Source organism: Ambystoma mexicanum, chromosome 9, assembly GCF_040938575.1.
Source record: "Ambystoma mexicanum isolate Mex_15411 chromosome 9, UKY_AmexF1_1, whole genome shotgun sequence".
Classification (NCBI taxonomy): domain Eukaryota; kingdom Metazoa; phylum Chordata; class Amphibia; order Caudata; family Ambystomatidae; genus Ambystoma; species Ambystoma mexicanum.
Window position 1 is genome coordinate 1,323,067,029 of NC_090931.1, and position 21,689 is coordinate 1,323,088,717.

General features: G+C 48.5%; 1 protein-coding gene across 1 annotated transcript in view; it reads left to right on the forward strand.

Moving 5' to 3' along the window:
- NIFK (nucleolar protein interacting with the FHA domain of MKI67) overlaps positions 1-20,640 on the forward strand; it is a 176,457-nt gene extending 155,817 nt beyond the window's left edge. The window contains exon 6 of the mRNA XM_069616700.1: positions 18,705-20,640. Coding sequence (XP_069472801.1) covers positions 18,705-19,502 — 798 coding nt within the window. The 3' untranslated portion in view covers positions 19,503-20,640. The remainder of the gene's footprint in view (positions 1-18,704) is intronic.
- Positions 20,641-21,689: the final 1,049 nt, after the last annotated feature.

A 21,689-nucleotide genomic window follows, 5' to 3' on the forward strand; every position in this document is an offset into this window, starting at 1 on the left:
TTGGAGCTAAGAAGAGCAGCAGCTATTCATGGTAAGGAACCCTATTGGTATATAAACGTTAACACTACTTCTGTCACCTAACTAGACAGTTATACCCAAGATACTTTTCAGAAGTGTGGAATACAATTCGAAGTTAACTAAGAACTCTACCAGACTTTTAAGAAAGGCAGTCGGTGGTTCAAGGTAATTAACAACCTATAAACATTTCAGAGGGGCAGTATGCAACTCTAGGATAAGTAAGAACTCCAAGACTGATTAGTGCATATCTAAAATAGATCAGCGGGCAGCACAATTCAATGGTACACTTTTAGAAGATCAATTTGTTATTCAAGGTGAGTAAACCCTATTGGTAGGTTTTTACACTCATTCAGTTTCCGAACAATAAAACAAGGTTAGCGAAGATTTTCATTATTATGAAAAATCTTCCTGACCTGTCAGTCAACCCCAGAACTTTTTGCTTGGACTTAGTAATTATTTGACCTTGTCCCTAGGGAGTGGCAATCTTTTTCTCCTCGCATCTAGTCTTTTACTTTTTTATGGGTGACTTTTTTCGTCTCTTGATTAGTGCTTGGTTGGATTTATAGTTTTGTGTAACCTTTGGGCTTAGGCAGGGTTGCCCCTTTCGGAGCCCTGTTAATTTCTTTCATGTACTTGAGTGAGCTACTGTTCCCAAGTAGTAAAGGGGGATTTTCATCCCCCCTTTACATTTTATAGTGAGCAAGCACACCCCACCTTATGTTGAGTGCTGGGGGATATAATGTATCCCCTTGCTTACTTCCCTGTAGCATTTTTGTTACAATTGCAAGTTTACTTGAATGGCTGGTGGCAGTGGTTTTACCTTGGTGACTTTTTATTTTAATAATTTTTATTGTTAAAATATTGAGTATGATACAGATGTCAACTATTTGCAGACTTTGAATAAAACAAGAACCATAAAGAAATTACATAGTAAATGATTCTGGTCATTTGTAATAGTATTTCTATATAGTTAAGTCATTTGTTAAAGCATTTGTTAAAATCACTTACGAATTTCATATGTACTATAGTAGTTATAAACTGCATTAACATAACAAGTGGTCTAAAATTAATAGTAGTATAACCTTGGTGACTTTTTAGTCTGATTACTTGCAGGCTGTTCAATCAGCCTCGGTAATGCACAGGAGGGCCGCCATTTTTCGAGAATGGCGGGCTCCTTTTTCACCATTAGTTTGCTTGTAGTTTCTGAGGTCTTCCCCCTACGAATCTAGGCAGGAACAACCTCCCTGGAAGGTTTGTCTTTGGCAGCAATCCTTTATATTCCCCACCAAGGCTCCAGAGTGTCAAGGCAGGAAGCGAGGGAGGTGTCCAAAACTCAGCAGCTGTTTTTCTCCAGCATGAGGTCTGGCATGGATTCACATGCTCATGAATATTCCCCGTCAGGCTGGGAATCCTCGGTAAAGAAAAATCAGTATCAGTATCAGTTTCGTTTCTGATCTGTCTTTCGTAGTAGTAACCAATCACTGATCTCTGCGTGATACTGACCACAATGACTGCCATCTCCCTAAGCCCCGCCTCTGGCAGCCATCTTCAGATTTTTACCGCACGTTCAAGTGTTGGGATCCTCGTGCTGTTGCTCTCGAGCTTTAGTGCTTTTTTTCATGTTTTGTCCTAGGAAAATGTTCTCTTTTTGGGTCAAAAGAGCCTCAAGCTCCGACGTTTCTTTATTCGATCAACGGGGACCCGTGTCGGATTCTTCTACGCCCCTCAAGGGTGAAGACTTCGTCGAGCCACGCTTTTGGAGGACTCCAGAAGTTTCTCAGGCCCATCTCGATCATGGCCCAGGAGAAGGGAAGCTCGACGCCCGGAAAGCTGTTCAGGGTCTGCCCTGGATGCCAGCTTCAGAATGTCTTTAAGGAGGACGAACACTCCCTTTGCCTCTACTGCCTGCATGAGGACAAGACGCACGTGGAGAAGGACTGTGCGTTTTGCGGCAATATGTCGGAGCGGACCATAAGGACCGCCATCTGCGTCTCGCCAACTGGCTGGGGGAAGAGCGCGTCAGGCGAGAAGAAGTCCGAGCGGTCTTCTAAGACCTTTGAGGGCGCCCCGGCGACGGGGGTCCAACAGAAGGCCAAGCACCGCGAGTCCGCTGGCACCGGGAGCGCCGAACGGTCGGGCTCTACGGGCGCCAGGCAGGGCGCATCCTCCCCGGCGCCATCAACCACGAGCCAACGCTCTGGCTCGGGTAAGAGGAAGGCCGAGCACCCGGCGAAGGTCCTGGAGAGACCCCGGTCGAGCTCGAAGGCCCCATCGGAGGGGGAGCGAGGCGGTGACCCCCCCCCCCCAAGGAGAAGGCGGTGAGCGCACCTAAGGTGGTGAAAACCTTAATCCATCCGGCCAAGGCCTCTATCGAGACAGTCGCGGCGGCCCTGGCTCAGCCTGTGGAGGCTACACCAGTGGTGGCGACCTCGGGGCCCAGGGTCTCCCTGCCACCGCAGAGGGAGTCCTCTTTCATGCCCATCGACAGGACCCCCGTGAAACCTCCGATGGAGAAGAAAAGGGGGGGGGACAGGAGGTCGTCGTGGATTCGGCCTCAACCTCTGAGGAGCTGATCGAAGTCTTAAGCCACGGCGTTGGCGTGGAATAAGACCAGCTCGTCGGGAGGGACCCCGATGTAGGAGACGTCGAGGGTGCCGACGGGGCTCATGACCGCCCGTCGGACTCCCCTCAACCAGTGCCGCAAGACTACTCGGCGGCCTTTTTGTTGGCTATAAAGTCCTTATGCTCGGAGATAAGGACGAGATTGCCGTTGCCACCAACGGAGGAACCTCTCCCGACGGGGGACCCGGAGCCAGGCCCTTCTGGGAGCCCTCCTCCTAAGAGAGGAAGGATTCATCCTCCACCTCCTTTTCAACCATCGCGCCCTGCTCAGCCCTCCTCCCCGTCCACGACCCGTGGGGATGATACAGGGACTGACACGGCCGTGACGGGCACAGACGACGAGGTTTACGACGAGGATCTCCCGTCGTCACCTCCTCCCCGGGCTTCCCCGCCCGACGAGATTGGATCGTTTCATGCCATGATCTCCAGGGCATCCGAGCTTTTCCAGCTCTGCCCGGAAGAGAAGAAGGAAGGTTTCATCAACGGCCCGAGACCAAGAGGAAGACGGTCCTCGCTGTACCTCTACTGGACGATATCTGGGATGAGGGTCTCGCCCTCCTCAAGAACCCATCCACAACGCCTGCGAGAAGGGATCGGTACGAGAAGAAGTACCGGGTCCCAGACGCGGCCCCCTTGTGCCTTCGGGCACAGCCGACCCCGGACTCTGTCGTCTCCGCGGCGGCCAGGAAGAAAGCGGGGGGGGGGCCTCGGCCTCTACGTCAACCTCCCCACCGGACGGCGAGGGAAAGAAGTTGGACACGATGGGACGCAGAGTCATCTCATCGGCAGCAACGACGATTAAGGCTGCTAACGCCTTGGCTATCATAGCCCGCTACGACAGGGAGTTGTGGTACAAAATCGCCCCCCTGCTGGATTTCCTACCAGACGACAAGAGGGCGGAGGCCCTAGAGATCTTGCAGGAAGGAGAAGTGGCGTCGGACCACGCCATTACGATAGCGACGGACATCGCTGACAGTGGATTTCGCCAGTTGGGCAACGGCGTGTGCCTTAGACGGCGTGGATGGCTCAAGGCAACTGACTTCCGTCAGGATGTGCAGACCAGAGTCTTGGACATGCCGTTCGACGGGAGCAACCTGTTTGGGAAAACAGTGGACGATTCCCTACAAGCCATCAAGACGGACACGGAGACTGCCCGGGCTCTTGGTGTCCTCCAGCAACGACGGCCGCCCTTTCGGAGCGGCGGAGGCAAGCAGGGTGCCTCCAAAGGTTCCGGCGGCGGATTTTCCACCTATCGTCAAGCGGCCCGTTCATCGTCACAGGAAGCCTACAGGGGACGAGGCAAGTCGGGCGGACCCCGCCATCGTTGCCAAGGAGGACAAGGCGGCAAAGCCTCGTCGAAGCAGGACTGAACCGGCCGTGGGGTCGGGCCCCCACCGAAGCACCCCGGTGGGAGGCCGGCTGGCGAGCTTCGTCAGCGTGTGGGAGTCCATCTCCACCGACCGTTGGGTGCTGGACGCCCTGGCCCAGGGTCACACGCTCGAGTTTCTAAAGAAGTGCCCGCGCGTCCCCCCCCCGTGGCCAGGAAGGAACATCACGTCCCTCAACTTCTCTTGGAGTTAAAGGCGATGCTCAGGAAAGGCGCCATCGAGCTCGTCCCAAAGAGGCTTCGGGGCTCTGGAGTTTACTCAAGATACTTCCTTGTGAAGAAGACGACGGTAGGATGGCGTCCCATCCTGGACCTACGACGACTGAACAAATTCATCAAGGCACAGAAGTTCCGGATGGTCACCCTCCAGCACGTCCTGGGTCAACTGGAGGAGGGCGATTTCCTGTCGTCGTTGGATTTGGAGGATGCCTACTTCCATATCCCCATCCTAAAGGGACACCGAAAGTTTCTCAGATTCGTGGTCCAAGGGCGTCACTACCAGTTCAGAGCCCTTCCCTTCGGATTGAGGTCGGCACCCAGGGTGTTCACCAAGTGCCTCGCACCGGTGGCGACGCGGCTGCGCCTGGAGGGGGTCCACGTCTACCCCTACCTGGACGACTGGCTCATCCGAGCAAAGACAAAAGAGCTCGCCGCGGAGCACACGGCGAGGACCGTCCAACTACTCACGGACCTGGGATTCTCCATAAACTACGCCAAGTCCCACCTGGTGCCCGCTCAAGACGCACTGTTTCTGGGAGCAAAGCTCGACACCGTGGCGCTTCTGGCCTCTCCGTCGGAGGAAAGGACGAGGGCCATCTTGGGCAAGGTGCAGCGGATGCTGGTTGCGGACGCGGCCAGGGTGAGGTCCATCAAGTCCCTCCTCGGAATGATGTCTTCTTGCATTTATCTCATCCGCCTGTGCAGGCTTCGGATGCGCACGTTACAGGAGTTCCTGGACGCTCGCTGGATCCAGACGACGGGCAGCTTCGAGGACAGGATCACACTCGACGAGAGCTTCAGAGCGATCCGGTGGTGGGGCACCCGCGCGCCTCTGACGGCGGGCATGGACTTCCAGACCCCGGACCACCAGAAGACAGTGACCACGGATGCCTCCCTGGAAGGGTGGGGAGCGCACACCGAAAATCTGCACGCGAGAGGGGCCTTTGGCTGCCGACGGAGAAGTCCCTCCATATCAACATCCTGGAACTTTGTGCATTATTTTGGGACCTCAGCTCTTTCCTTCCGTCCCTCAAGGGCAAGGATGTGAGGATCTTCACCGACAACCCCACCACCATGTTCTACATCAGGAAGCAGGGCGGTACCAGATCCCCAGCCCTGTCCAAGGAGGCTCAGGATCTGTGGCATTGGGCCGTCGCCCAAGGGATGTTTCTGGTGCCGTTTCATCTGGCAGGGATAAAAAACACCATTGCCGATTCGCTCAGCAGGGAGCTGCGCTCGTGCCACGAGTGGGAACTGCGACAGGATCTAGTTGACCGCCTCTTCCGACGGTGGGGCACTCCCCAGATCGATCTGTTCGCGACGGCGAGAAACTCCAAGTGCCGGAGGTTCGTCAGCAGGTTTCCCCAGCCGAGGAGCATGGGTGATGCTTTCTCGTTCCCCTGGGAGGGCCTGTTCCTATATGCGTTCCCTCCATTGCCGCTGCTTATCAGGCTCATCAACCAGCTCAAGAGGTCACGGTGCAGGATGATCGTCTTCGCACCTGCGTGGCCGAGGCAGATATGGTTCCCGGACCTTCTGGACTTGTCAGCGTCCCCGCCAATCAAGCTGCCAGTGGATGCGGATCTTCTCTCCAGGGAAGGAGGCGCCATCCTCCACCACGACCCGAAGTCGCTGAACTTGCAGGCCTGGCTCCTGCAGCGTTAGAGTTTGGAGGATACGACATAACGGCCGACTGCAGAGAGGTTCTTGCAAAGGCCAGGGCGTCCTCAACTCTTAAATGCTACGGACACAAATGGAAGAGGTTCTCTGTCTGGTGCCACGCACAGAAGATTAACCCTCTACGGATTACGGCTCCTCAAGTACTGCCGTACCTGCTGATGCTCGCCAAGGCTGGGCTGGCGCACGCTTCCATCAAGATTCATCTTGCTGCGATCTCCTGATACACCAGAACCACGTGACGGACGTCTTTGTGGTCTCATTGTCTGGTGAAAGAATTCATGAAGGGACTGTTCAGATCGTTCCCGCCGGTGAAGGCCCCGGCCCTGGCGTGTGAGCTCAACGTGGTGCTGACCAAGCTCATGGGACCTCCGTTCGAGCCTCTGCACTCAGCTCCGTTGAAGTTATTGTCGTGGAAAACAGCGTTTCTTGTGGCCATCACCTCCGCACGACAGGTGGGAGAGATCCAGGCCCTTTCCTGCAAGCCCCCGTACTTGACTTTTCACGACACGAGAGTAGTGCTCAGGACGCAACCCTCCTTCATGCCCAAGGTGCCGTCGTACTTCCACCTCAGCGAACCCTTGGTGTTACCTGTTTTCTTCCTGTCGCCTTCGTCGCCGGCTGAAAGGACTTTGCACTCGCTGGTTGTGGCTAGAGCGCTGAAGTTCTACGTGGCCCGCACAAAGAGTTTTCGGAAGACGTCACAACTTTTTGTGAACTTTTGGACCTGTCAATCAGGGGAAGGCCCTCTCGAAGGCCTCCATTTCCAGATGGCTCTCCGGCTGTATCATGTACTGTCATTGGTTGGCAAACCGACCGCTGTCTGGCCGTCCGAGAGCCCATTCCACCAGAGCGATCGCAGCTACCACGGCGTTCCTATCTGGTGTGCCCTTGTTGGACATCTGCAGGGCTGCTACGTGGAGGTCGACGCACACCTTTGCGAAATTCTACTGCGTCGATCGGGATTCCAGGGAGGAGTCCAGGGTCGGCCAAGCAGTGCTGCGCAACCTGTTCGCCTAAGGTGAGCCTGGTGAGGAGGTAAGAATGCTTAATGTTGAGTTTTGGATGTAATGCTTAATTTTGAGGCTTTGCCACCTCCCGTGGTTGTGCATGTGTGTACTGCTATGTATTTTATTCATGAGCATGTGAATCCATGCCAGACCCCATGCTGGAGAAGGAACAAGTTACTTACCTGTAACTGTTGTTCTCCAGCATGGGTCTGGCATGGATTCACATGCGAACCCTCCCGCCTACCCCTCTGCGGCTCTTCACTTGGTCATACTGCCACTTCACGTGCTACCAAATCTGAAGATGGCTGCCAGAGGCGGGGCTTAGGGAGATGGCAGTCATTGGCTGTGGTCAATATGACGCAGAGATCAGTGATTGGTTACTACTAAGAAAGACGGATCAGAAACGAAACTGATGCTGATTTTTCTTTACCGAGGATTCCCAGCCTGACGACGGGGAATATTCATGAGCATGTGAATCCATGCCAGACCCATGCTGGAGAACAACAGTCACAGGTAAGTAACTTGTTCCTTCCACCTTGCCTGAAACGAACCAAGTCCCAGTGGGAAGCTGCCTGTAAAATACAAGGGGAGATTGCAGAAGTTATGCTGTAGTTCCTCATAAATACTCCGAACCTGGAAGCTGTTGACCACTGGAGCTGAAACTGAAGAGGAAGATGAAGTCCCCTGAAGTCCCCTCTCCAGACTGCAAGACTGAGCGAGTGAAGAGAAAAAGTAAAAAGGCACCAAATCCACACAGCCGTGATAATCCGTGAAGTATCTGTTGGAAGCTGGAAGCCTCCTGGCGACTACTGCATGTTCCCATCCAGTGTCCAGTTTTTTCTTCTCCAGACTGAGAATCCAGAGACCAGGGGCCTGTGCTGCTGTATCCTGAAGGCATCCACCCAGAAGCTTTTTTTCTACTAAGGTACTGTGTGAGCTTGGAGTAATACTTAGCTTAAATCTGGTGTGCATCCTGTGAGGCTGAATGGGTGATGTGTGGTTGGGAGTTTGCCCATACCACGTGCCCAGGCCTATTGCTGAAACACATAGAGAGAGCCTTCTCAGAAGTCTCTGAACACTTTAACTCTGAAAGTAGGACTTACTTGTTAGAGAAGATTGCATCTGAAACATTGACTTTCCTGCAATTTAAACTCTTCTCTGCCTGCCTTCAGCTGGCACCTAGACCACTAGGGTCCCTCTTCTGCCTCTGAAAACTCATGCAATACACTAGGGAAGGACTGGATAAGAGAAGGCTTCTGTCTTGAAAAGTATAACGCGTTTAAAAGTACTTACTTGCTTCAAGAATTAGTGTGGTAACTATAGCTCAGTGAAAGAAGTTACAAAGTATCCTTAACTTATGCTTACCTTTTGAGTTGCATTCTGCCTCTCAAAGTGTATACATTCTTACTATGGATGGTGTGTCCCCCTTTTGAAAAGTAATACGTGTTGGTACTGTTTTATCATTGCTTAACTGAATGAGTGTACAAGCTTAATAGGGGTTACCTACCTTGAATAACACTGTTCTTTTCAAAGTGTACCATAGGGTGTTGCTTTCCCTGATCTGCTTTATACAGACCTAAAACAGTCCTTTAGGTAATACTTGCCTTTTGAGTTGCTTGAACCTCCTCCCCCTAAAAGTAAATGGTTACTTACCTGGAATAGCTGCTGATCTTCTATACTTATAACACTGGGCTGTGCCTCCCCTGAAACTGCTTAGAGCTGTTCCAAAATAGTCAAAGCGTCCATTACTTACCTTAAAAGACTGTGGGTCTTTGAAGTGTTATTGGGTTTTGCTAGGACAACTAACGGCTTACCTTACAATTGACAGTATAAAACTCCAATCTTAATTTATGCTGTACAACCCTAGTATTTGTTAGCGTAGAAAGAGCAGCTAGGATTATCTTAGATGGGAGAGAGGGGTGTAGGTCAGTACTAAGAAATTGTAGCATACATATGGTTCAAAGAAACACTGATGTATTAAGTATTGTAAAAAATAATGGTTTATTTTAAGTACAGTAGGCCACGATAAATCTTGGAAGTACCATCACACAAATTATAAACACATTTATAAAACCAACTCCATACCGATGATATACAAAACAAAGCAAAACCGTATTAAGAATGACAATAAGCAGTTCAAGGGGAGTGAAACCTAAAAGTATACATTCAGAAAGGCAATATGATATTCTTGGGGGAATAAGACCAAGTTTGTTACTTTTAGATTACAATAAGTAATTCAACGGCAGTAGACTCTATTGGTCAGAATATACAGGGTTAATTATTTATAGAATCACTTAATTAGACCAACACTGTGTTACAGGTTTATCTTGCAACATGTGTAACTTTATTCTATTGTGAATTGATAGTTACACCACCAGTATTACTTTTAAGAACACAGGTCAGAGCTGCAGGGCTCGCAGAATCTCCTCGCCCACTCACATTGTCGAGGAGATTTCATTAAGCTACCAGCGATGAATTTCAGACACCTTCTCCTAAAACTTGGATCTGATCTGGAGAGGTGGAGTCTCTTAAAGTTATCCACATGGGGCAAGATCAACTGTATAAAGATGAACCTTACTCCTCGAATAAATTATGTTCTGTCAATGCTACCAGTCAAGAACGAGTACCATTTCCATGGTACTAGTCCTTGCTGGCAAGTAAGGGGTTATTTGGTGTTTAACTGCAAACTTTCTTTGCATCAAATGGCAATCTATGCGTGGTTGGCCACCGGGTGGCAGCACTGCACCAGAAATGAAGTGCTTATGGTGATCTGCACAGATCAGGACGTTTAGAAATGAGTCTTTCGTTAATGACCTTTGGGGTGAGGTTCACTTGCAGCAGATCCGCTGTCGCAGCGCAGGGGCCTATCAGCGCAACAGTCATGGTTCTGTTTGTAAAATAGAAACCATGTCTCTAGATAAAACCTTGTGCTGCGCTGTAGCATAAAGAACCATGTGCAGTGCAAGCACACAGCAGGTTTACTACCCTACATTACACTCTTAGGGAGAATTTTCAGAAATGTGCTAATTCCTCTTAACCTTAGAGACCCCCAGCACTTTTGCTGGACTCTAGGACTTTTTAATTTTTAACCTGGAGAGAGACCTTTTCCCCACTCTCTCGTATTGTGATTTAACACGGTTTCTTTTTGGTTTTGGAGTCTGACAAACTTCATAAGCATCATCTTTGCATTGTGACACATAGCACCTTCAGTGCAGTGGCACAGGGAAGTCTTAGATTTCCCAAAGGTTTGAACGCCTTCTCTTGGTGAAACTGCCGTTTCCAAGAGCATTAAAGTGAAATTGACTTTACTTACCATTTGTTACTTTCTAGACCAAGCACACACTATTTTACAATAGGGTGCTGGAGGCGTTACTTAGTATACCCTTTGTCTACTTTCTCATGTAACGTTTTTGTGTTGCCCTTTCTACAATTAATGGCTGGTGGCAGTGGTTTACTTTTAACTACCATTAGGAGTTTTTACTACGGGCTGCGTTTGCAGCTGCAATAAGGCACCAATGGGTGCCCATTTTGTCAAAATGGCCCTGGTCTCATTTTTTTTCTTCATTTCTTGTTGGAAAGGTCCTTCTTGAGATTTACTCTGTGCGCCAAACCAAGTTTGGTCCCTTTGTTAGTTTTGTCTTTGGCGGGATTCATGAGTGATATGATGTATGATATTTTATTGCTATCGCGCTCGTACACAAGTGTTAGGGAGAATTCTCTCTTTAGGCTGAATTTCCTAACCTAGTGAGTCTCCCAGCAGCTTTGCTGGATTTCTGGAGTTTGTTTTTTTTCCTCCTGCCAAGAGTGAGACTCTTTTTCTCCCACTCTTGGACATGATTAATGGTATTCCTTTGACTGGTAATGTGTATTATGGGCTATGGGGTCCTTTACTCCATAGGGTCTCATGTGTTTTTTCCTATGTGTGTTACACAGCACCCTCCGTGCAGTAACACGGGTGTCATAGTGACACCCCACCATAGACTCCATACCCTGGGACTGACTACTGTCTCTCAGGGCATGTAAAGTCACCATTGGCTTTACTAGTCCCAAATTATTAACAGAAACCAGTACAAACCATCATATTGTGGACGTACTGGTTGGGGCAATTCGATTGCCCCGGGGTCTGTTAGTCGAGGGGGCACGTCTCCGTCCCCCTGATCGAGTTTTGGCTGGTGGCAGTGGAAACTACTTTTTATATTCGACCGCAAATATTTTCCTATAGGATTTTCCCATTGTTCGTGGCTACCAACTTTAATTATTTAATTCTCATAGCCTCGAACATACCGCCGGTTTATTTAATTAATATTAATTCTCCGGTTGGTATTTTTTGCCAAGACTCAATTCTAAAATGGCGTTTGTGTTCTCTTCTGCGACTCCAACCCAAGTCGAGCCCTTTGTTCCACTTTTTGGCGGGCTTCTCCACAGAAGCCTCCAAAAGTGGTGCCACTCTGTCTGGGTACCACCGGGGGTGTGGGAGGGGGTTTAGGCACCCTGGACCAAGTTAACTTGGTAACTCAGGTCGCACTCTTGTGTGATTGGCCCAAGTGGTGAGCCGGCCGGCTCACCACTTAGCATGTTTGATTGACAGCTAGGCTGAGTGAATGGGGGTTTTCTGCATAAAAGCAGGGCTTTGGGGACTGGAACTTCAGAAGTCGCCACAGGACCTGAGAATCCGACTAGGGAGAAGCTGAGCCGACCTACCACGACGACCCCACCGGTGGAGCCCTGCAGAACCGACTCGCCACTTCCCGACGACAGAGAAGATCTCCCGGCTGGAGAGGCTTCTTCCCCTGACTGGTGGGCACAACCAGCTTTCCTTTCTTTTTTCGCACCCCAGCCCGGTTTGTGGTCGAACTGCCCGTGCCAAGCACCCCGGCAGCCGGATAGCCACTCACCACTGAACCGCGAATCACCGGACCGCTCCTTGTACCTGAGAAACTCTGCGGCTGGTTTCTTCCCTGGCAGTGCAACGGACTCCTGTCTTCCTCCACGACGAGATCCTCTCTTCCCCCGGACGAAGCACCAACTGCACCCGCTGCCAGGAACAACTGCCCCCGCTGGAGCGTTCTCACCACTTTAAGGTACTGTGTCCGCCAGGCCTCTCTTTCTAAAGATTGCTACAAGGTAATAACTCCTTAACCTTCTGGACTGGGCTGGCCGCCTTGACCCTCTAACTGGTCCCTTTCTGTGGTCCAACTCCTTTTTGAACCTTTACTTTGTGCACTGCAACCGTGCGACCTTGGACACATTTCGTTTGGATCCTCTGAAAGTGGATCCGGCCTCTTGAACTCTAACTTCATGGTTTTACTTTGCCTTCCTCCCTTGTTGTGTTCTTGAAAAAGTGTTGGGATCTGTTTCAATTTGGTATCTGCTTTTCTCTCCCTTTTTAAAACGAACTATTAGAGTGCCATCTACGTTAAGCGCTCACCGCTATCTGAAAATAAGTGGGGCTTTACTTAAGACTTGCCTCATTTTCTTTTAAGGGAGTGTATATCTTTTAGTGACCGTGTTTTTGAATTGCTTACTATTAGTGCCTGTGTGTTTTTCTAGATGTGGTTTTAAATAAATAATTATCTCTTACACCAAGCCCTGGTCAGTGTTTACTTGTTCTATTGTGTGCTCTTGACCGATTGTGAATACTCTGTATACTGCCTAACTCTTCTTGAGGTAAGTCTGACTGCTCAGCCACGGCTACCAAGTGAATCTGTGTGGTACAGACTGCTACCAAGTGGGTTTACGGCCAAACACCTGTAGTCCTAAATCTTTTGCAGTGGTCCCAGAGGGAACTGCACAGGTTTCTGCCTAACAAGTGTTTCAGAGCGCAGCAAGGGAGGGGAACAGGGGAGAACAAAACAGCGATCTTACTAGGTCCAGTGACATTGAGAAACACGCACGTGCATGGGAGAGGGGGATGGGAAAAGGGCATGGGAGCGGGGAGAAGTGGAAAGTGCGAAGCAGAGGAGAAACAGATAAATAACAATAAATAAATAATAAAGGCAACAAACAGTTTTACTGCAGCCAGCAATGTGCAAGTGTTAGGTTTAAGGCATCAGATAGGGTAGGTCTGATAAGTGCAGGAAGAAAAGGGGGGGGTTTATGGGTACAGAGACAGACCCCAGTGCAAGGGTTGGCCCGGAGGCAGTGCAGGAGGGTGGCAGGGTGAGCAGGTACCTGGGCCCGGAGAACAGAGGGTGGCCAGGTGCACAGTGCCAAGAGAACAGATCAGAAGGGGAGCGAAGGCAGAAGAAAAGAGGAAGGTCTTGAGGTGCTTCCGGAACCGGAGATGGTTCTCCAAGTTTTAGAGTAGCAGGGAGGCTGTTCCAGAGGGAGGCCCCAGTCGAAGACTGAGATCTACCCCCAGCTTGTTTCTTTGAAAAACGACTGACCCTGAGGGAGTTGGAGGTAGAGGAGCGATGAGCTCGAGAGGGGAGGTATTTGCGGAGGGATAGCTGAAGGTATTTTGGACCCAGGCCCCAGAGAGCCTTGTGGACAATGCAGAGGGTTTTGAATTTATCCTTGCATCCACTGGGAGCCAGTGGAGAGATTTCAGAGCTGGAGAGATATGATCCCAGGGCTTGAGGCCAGGACAAGTCTCGCAGTCCTGTTTTGGATTAGTTGCAGAGGGCGGAGAGTAGAGGCAGGTAGATTTGCAAGAGGCTGTTACAATAGTACAAGCTAGAGAGAACCAGAGCATGGGATACCATGAGCTTCTGGGGGAAGGAGAGGAAAGGCAGAGTACCTCTGAGGAGGTGCAGTCAGAAATTTGACTTTTTAGAGACCTCAGAGATGTGGGCGGAGAAGGAAAGGGTGGAGTCAAAGATGACCCTGAGGTTCTTCGCCTCGCAGGTGGAGGTAGGAGGAGGGCCAAGGGAGGCCGGCCGGCCAGAGAGTGAGGGGGAAAGGATGGTGAAGGTGTGCCGATGAGGAGGATCTCCGTCTTGCTGGAATTCAGTCAAAGATCATTGGGGGCACACCAATCTTGAATGGCAGTTAGGCAATTGGAGATGAGAGGGTGAGGAGGTGGCAGAGGGCAGCCTGAAAATGAGTTGTCAGCGTAGCACTGGAAATTTGAGCAGAAAGTGTCAATACAGTGGGAGAGAGTTGCCAGGTGTTGGTTGAAAAGCCAGGGCGAGAGGTTAGACCCCTGGGGAACACCACAGGTAGAGAGGAAGATGGATGAAAGGAAGGACCCAAGTTGGACCTGGGAGGGTCGATCTGAGAGGAAAGAGGTCAGCCAGGCCAGAGCCTCATCAGTGATGCCCAGGTTTTCATAGAGACGGTTGAGCAGGATGGTATGGTTTCCCGTGTCTAAGGCAGAAGAGAGATCGAGGAGGATGAGGACAGAGGGAATGTTAGAGTCAAGGTTGGAGAGCAGATCTTCACAGATGTTCAGGAGAGCAGTTTCCGTGCTTCTGGCAGCTCTGAAGCCAGACTGGTGGTCATGGATACAGCCAACAGAATTAGAATGAAGGTTAAGCAGAGAGATGGCCAACTTTTCCAGGGGTTTGCCAAGAAAGGGAGTAATTGGGCGATAGTGAGCTGGACAAGAAGGATCAGCTGTGGGTTTCTTGAGATGAGGATGCACAAGGGAGTGCTTCAGAGGGGAGAGGAAGGATCCTGAGGCAAAGGAGTGGTTGCAAAAAATCAGCAAGGGCCGGAGTGAGGGTGTCAATGTGGTCCTTGATGGTTTTAGGGGAACAGGGATGAACCTGTTTTGACGAGGCTTTCATAGATCGGACTTGTCTAGTGACCTCGTCAGGGGAGAAAAGAGGAAAGGACGAGAATGATGGTGGGGGGTGACTAAAGGAGAGTCGGCAAGCACAGATGGGGAGGGCAGAAGAGGGGTGTGGGTGAAGAGGGTGGACAGGATGTCCTGCGTCTTTTAAATGAAGTGAGAGGCAAGGGCATTGCAAAGGGCCTGGGAGGCAACAGGAGGGGTAGAGACTGCAGCAGAGTTGGCCAGCTCCTTGCAGATTTTAGAGTTCTACCGAGTTGTTAGATGCCGCAGAGACACAAGCTTGAATGTGGACTCTCTTCTTGGTGAGGACAGAGTTGGTATTGCCTTTGTAGCTGGCGACAGGATAAACAGGAAGTCCTCCATTTCCTCTCAGCCGCCCTACACTTACGTTTAAGTGTAGCTAGATCAGTCATACCACTTGGCTTTGGACTTCATACGGATCCTCGTGATCGGGGCAAGAGCATCAAGCGTATCAGAAATTGAGTAGAGCAGAGACAGGGCTGTGTCAGGATGTGAGACAGCCAAAGGTGGAGGGGGGGGGGGGAGAAAGTGGCAAAAGCCTCAACTGACACACCCTTCATGGGCCAGATGTCTGCGAAGGTAGGTGGCAGTGTTGGTCGATGCTTGGCTTGGGGGGGAAGCGAGGGAGTGATGAGGGAGTGATCGCTCCAGGAGAGAGGAGTGGTCAGAGGGATGGGGATGGAGAGGGAGAGGTCAGAGGAGATCAAGACAGTGTGTGCCCTGCAGAGTGAGTCGGGGAGGATGGACAGGGAGAGGGAGTCGCAGAGGTCACGGAAGAGTTCAGAGGAGGAGCAAGGAGAGTCTAAATGTATATTTAGGTCATCGAGGAGGAGGAGTTGAGTGGTAGAGGCCAGGAGGGAGGAGGAGAGGTCTGCCCACTCAGAGAAATGAGGTGATTTGACCAGGAGGCCGGTAAATGGTAACCACATTAAGAGAATGGGTAGGCGAGAGAGAAAGCCTACAGACAAGGCATTCAAAAGAGGAGTAGGTCTGAGTGGGAATGATAGAAGCAGGAATCCGCTCAGGAAAGATCAGTGCTACCCCCCAACCGACTGGGAGGATCTGGGTGCTGAGAGGATTTTGTAGCCATCAGGGAGGAGAGTGTCGAAGCTTGTGACAGAGCTGGCCCTGAACCATGTCTCAGTAAGACCAAGGACATCAAGGTCTAGTTCTTCAAGGAGGTGGCAGATGTCAGAGGAATGTTTGACAGCTGAGCGAGAGTTGAGAGTGGCAATATGAAGGTTGCCAGCCTTAAAGACCTTCCGGGGAGGGGTACAGATCAGAGATAGGCCCTGGGGAGGAGAAAGAGCCCTAGGAGGAGGAGGAGGAGGAGGAGGAGGAGGAGGAGGAGGAGAAGAGGGAGCAGGCAAGGTAGCCAAGGGGGGGGGGGGAGAGGACAGCAGGAGATGAGAGGAAATTGATGAGGCGAGGGAAGTGCCTATCAAAGAGGAGGAGATTGGCCTGAGAGCCTTGGACCATGACAGTGCCATTTAGGTAGACATTAATGATGACTTTAGAGGAGTCGAAGGAAGCCATGAGAACGTCCCAGCGAGTGCCACCATTAATGGGAGAGGAGGAGATGGGGCAGAGCTCCGAGACCATATGAGGAGTCCATAGATCTGGTGAAGGAACGACAAAGAGGATGTCGGTGAGGGTCTGTCTGGCGGAAGCATTGGGGTAGGTGTCGGCGATAGGAAGACCAGGGTTAGAGGCCAAGGTATCCTTTTTGAACTTCTTCCTACCAGACTTAATGAGAAGGGAAGGATAGTCAATGGAGAAGCAGTTGGAAAAGATAGGAGAAACAGAAAGCGCCATTGGGGTGGAAGCGAGGAGAGGATGGAGATACTGGGGGGGGCTAAGGCAGGTAGGTGTGGGACAAAAGAGTGGTGAGGTCACTGGGCTGGCAAGTTACAGAGAAGAAACCTTATACAAGCAAAATAGATAATTTCACAATGGGCAACAATATTTGACTTTTTAGCACAAAGCAAAAACAGCAAGATTTGACTTTTCAATCTTGGAATCGGATGTTAGCAAAGAGTTTTAGGAAGCACTGCGCATCAGGATGACAACATGGGAGTAACAAGCCGAAAGAACAGTGATAGTGAAAGGCGGTAGGAGTGAGTCCATAAGGAGGGAACTAACCCATAGATCTGGAGGAGGCAAAGTCAAGGCAGTCTGGATTTCTTAGCGGAGTAAGGTGGCACCATCATTGTGGTTAAGGTGCAGGGAGAGCCCAATTAGCGTTCCGGAAGCGGACAGGGAGCAGACAGGGGCCTTAGAAGTGGGCCTGTGCTGAGAGGGCCTGCTGAAGCCTGCCGGTCCCTGATTGGATGGAAGAAAACACTCAGCAACCAATGGGAGTGCAGCACAGAGAGAGGTGGTCAGCACAGCCTGCCTACACAAAGAAAACCACGGCGGCCATCTTGGAAGGGCAAAAAACAGTCAAATAAGCAGGCAATAGTGGGTAAAAACTTGTGCTTTCAAAATAGCAAGGCAACTCTAGGTATTAAAAAGCTCAGAAAATGGCAGCAATATGAAAATGCCAAATAAAACGGTCCTTTCCAACAATTTTATGTAAATTCTTTTTTTTTTCTTTTTCCAATTTCGATTTTTTTCAGGATCAATAATTCACCTGGAGGTGCCGTAATGCACAGAAAGTGCACCTACCTAATGGAATGGTCAGCAGCCAGCCCGCCCCTGACTCCAGTATGTCTGGCTGGGGCAGGAAGTGAGGGAGGTGCCCGAAACTCCATGTGCTTAACATGCAAATGTATGCTAAAAAGCTTGTGCCCAAAATGTCGGGTGTGACGGTTGTTTTGTTTGTTTTAAAATTAATTAAAAAAATAAAGAGTAATCACGGTATTGTCCTGGTGCAGGTATGTTTGCTATGTGTCCGGGCTTCTTGGGTAGAGTAATTGCTCTACTCCTCACCCAGGCCACTCCTACCTTTACAAGTAGCTGCTGGTTGACGGCTGACCACTGGCTTCCCCTGCTGACACCTGCATACACTTTCTAGAGAAGCCTCAGTTGGAGCCGCCCTTTGCTTCAGGGCCCTTAGCCGCAGGGGCTGCTGGGGCAGATGGCTGCCCTGGCAAGGTGTGAGTTCCGACTTGGCCAATGGGGCTCCGGGGGCGGGCTTGGATGGGAGAGAGAAGTGGAGGTGCCAGGGACGGCAAGGGTTAAGGTGTGCTGTCAATGTAATCTCTACAAAGTCTGCCGTCTTCAACATTACTTTGTTGTAACAAACCATTCTTCCCTTTTAAATGAAGTTGAAGGGTTCATAGCAGCATATTTATCCCTTTTGGGATAATTTCTTGCTGAAATGTAGACACTATATAGAACATTGAGGTCTTCAAACATTCCTGACCAGATACTTTCCAGGGGAATTTGAACAGATTGTATAAGATCTTGCAAGACGTTTTTAATATCGGATTACTTTGCTCCATTTTGGAATCTAATATCAGTCTCTGAAAACCCTGGATTAAAGTGCATGTCTATGCAGACTACATTTTAAAAAAAAAAGAAAATATCTCAACTGTTGCAGGCTTGCGGCTGGGTTATTTTCCAAGTGTGTGATTTTAGATGATTTCATGCAAGATAATTGAACTGACTTTCATGTAATTATGGTTTTCTAGCACAACTCTCCTACAAGAGTAACATGCACTCCTACTGCTTGCATTTTTCTGTTGCTGCTATGAAAAGAACAATGTCAGCTGTCGACTTGGGGTATTTCATAGACTGGAGGACATCAAAAGGCTGCTGGGTCACCCAAAATGTGCACTCGCCACTAGTTATTGGCGAGTGATAACCTACTCTCAATTCAATAAGAAGTGTACTGCGTGAGTGGAGATGGTGGGGGTCCTGAGGGGAGAATTTGTATGGCTGCAAGATAGCTTACAATTGTACCCATGCTACCGTTTTTGGAAAGTTTTTGTTTTTAAGCACAACAAACTTAAATGTTTGTCACAGATTTACTTTTGAGGATTTACTTAATTGTCCTGTTTCTTTCTAGGCCCCTACACCAGTTTGTACGCCTTCAGTTTTGGAACGTCGAAAGTCTATGATGATTCAGAAGGAGGAGGAGGAGGAGGATGATGATGATGATGAAATTGTATTAAATATTCCACCTAGTGCAAAGAAAACCAAGAAAAGGAGACCCAAGGCACAGAAAAGAAAAGCGTCGGAGGGTGACAAAGATGTTGTGCTCGATCCTCCAACCAGTGCAAAGAAAACGCCAAAAAGAATGATTGCAAAAGAGAACACAATGGCCATTGAGGATAATAGTAGCAAATCGGTTGTCCCAATTCTTCCGGACAGTGCAAAGAGTGCTAAACAAACCCCCAAAAGCACTGCATTGGAAGATAACAGCAAAGAGATGGTACAGACTCCCAAGACTGGTACAAAAAGTGCCAAAATGAGAACTCCAAAACAAATCGCCACAAAGGATGAAATGGATGTTGTACAAAACCTGCCAGCCAGTGCACAAAAAGCTAAATTGCTAACTCCCAAAATATTGGAGGACAAATGTCGGGATGCACCGGTTCTTGAGCTGCCTACAAATAGCACCAAGAAACGGACACCCAAGTCACATAAAAAGACACCCAAAGTACAGAAATCATTGCCACTTCAAAACAATGGGGTCGCTCTCAACCCTTCACCCACAGCAAAGAGTGTTAAGGAACAGACCCCTAAATCCCAAAAAAGAATAACTTCCAACAATCTTCTTTCCAGTGTAAAGAGTGCTAAAAAACAGACACCCAGGACATCAAACAAAATGACACCTAAGAAAATTAAGATGCATGCTGAGTAACCACACAATGCAAGTTTGCCTTTCAGTCAAAAAGGAGAACATCTGCAGGCCAGCAGAGTAAGAGGCGATATAAGAGTTTGCTTGGTTTCCTTGCTTGGATAGTGTTATGAAATTATTGGTTTGAGATGCCCTCGTAACAGCGTTGCCAAAACGTATTATCAGGTGTTGATCCCTTGTATGACACATTATGGGTTTAATTACTGCAAATTCATGTTCACTTATAGAGATCATTATATGCAGGCGTCCTTTTTGATTGTTTTATGCCCCCAGACCCATCCTTCTCCTATGTAATAATACAGTGCTTTCCAGTTCCCACGCAAATGTAGCGTTCTTGATAGCCCTGAAAGGCATGTTTCTCATGCAATTTGTTGCAACATCCAGTGTGCGTTTATTTACATTTAACAACTGCCTCAACGGTTGAGAACAAAAACCATCTTTTTAGTAGTGCTTGAATTCTCTTTTGTGAGCTGCAATGTTTCATGCTTGAGAGAGCAGGAATTAAAACTTCTGCTAGATATTCCTACGGCAAGGTTGAATTTATTCTTGGTCAGTTGGTTTTCCATTTTTGCATTGTCCCACACTTGCCTTTACACACATGGTACTTCTAGGCTTGGTATGCTAAGTGGGATACACTGACTGAAGTTTGTTCTTGATGTTCTCTTCTACACCTTAGGGGTGCTTGTACAAAACAGGCTTTATTACGGTCTGTCTACAATCTGCGCACTCGTCTCTTACCTTGACCTATGTTCAAATCCATGTGACGGACTGGAAGAGCATGTGTTTTCCCCTTGATTTTCAAGAATTAAATGTGCCCAAGACCAGTTCTAATGGTTCATATTCTCTTGTGTGGTGTTGTAGAGATGGAATTTGAAAGGTGTGCTGTCATCAGTGCTTAAAGCTGTTTGATGCAATCTAAGGGAGTGCTGGCTCAAGACTGCCATCTGTTGTACATTACCAAGTAAACAATTTCTGTTTAACCAGGTTATGCTGAATAAAAACGTAGAACTTGTCAAATGCTTGTACAGTTTCAATTTTCAGGATAGTAGGCCTCCTGAAAAAATGCTTTGTATGAGAGAGGATCTGTATGTGAAGAAACTACACTCCTCACAAAATAAAATTGCTACTTGTTCACTACAAACCAATCAGTGTGTTCAATGCCAAGTCAATCCTTCAGTGATGGCAATATATTGGGTCATCCGGATTCTTAGTTCCTAAATGGGAGCACGGGAAAGATATGTTTGTGTACGATTTGGCATATATGCACAGGATTGTTTTTATTTAAAAAAAAGAAAATTTAAATTTGTTTATGGTTTCAAAAAAAACCTTTACAAAACATATGCTTAAAAAATAAGACAATTTATAATAGCTAAAATCCAAGCATAAACATATGTAAGAATTAACAATAAATATTGCGACTACCATATTTCGGACATATAATAGTGTTCCACAATTTTAGAATTAAATCGATCATTTCAAGACATCCATGTGCAAACAGACAGTAAAATAGACGATAACATTTCACGTTCAATATAAACATTTAATTTTAGACCAATCGGGACATTTTATCCTAATTTTGAGACCAGAAATAACGGTAACCGTAAATGCGGTATAAGTAGCACAGTACAGATTATATGCAGGTCTCGCACACCACAGCAGACCCCGCAAATCTGTCTAGTAAACAATAAAGTGCTAATTGTACAAGTACATATAGACAGTCTGATTTACTTTGTGCAAATTACGCTACAGTGCAATACGCCACTAAAATCTGAGGTTAAAACCACTAAAAACATTAGACCATACAATAGACCTAAAACCTTAAAAAACAAATCAGAACACTGCATTGGGAAGTTCAAAGGAGAATTCGAAAAAAAATTCAGAGAAGTATCTCTAAGTGAAAAGGAGGTAGGATAAACAGGCACCAAAAAAAAGTAGTTGTACTTTTCAAAAACAGTGTCCATCTCTCATACAGAGTGCCTACCGGACAATCACAGTACAGATAGTTCTACTTTGCATAGCGATTAATTTCTGCATCAACAATTCAGCATCAATTTCCTTAAGTAATTGTACCAATGCTAAAAATAAGCTGTTTCTGTTCCCCCATTATTCTTACCCAGAAAAGATCAAAGTAATCTTCAAATTAGATATTAATAAATCTCGTTGGTAGGTTAGTTCTCACTGCTCGGAAGT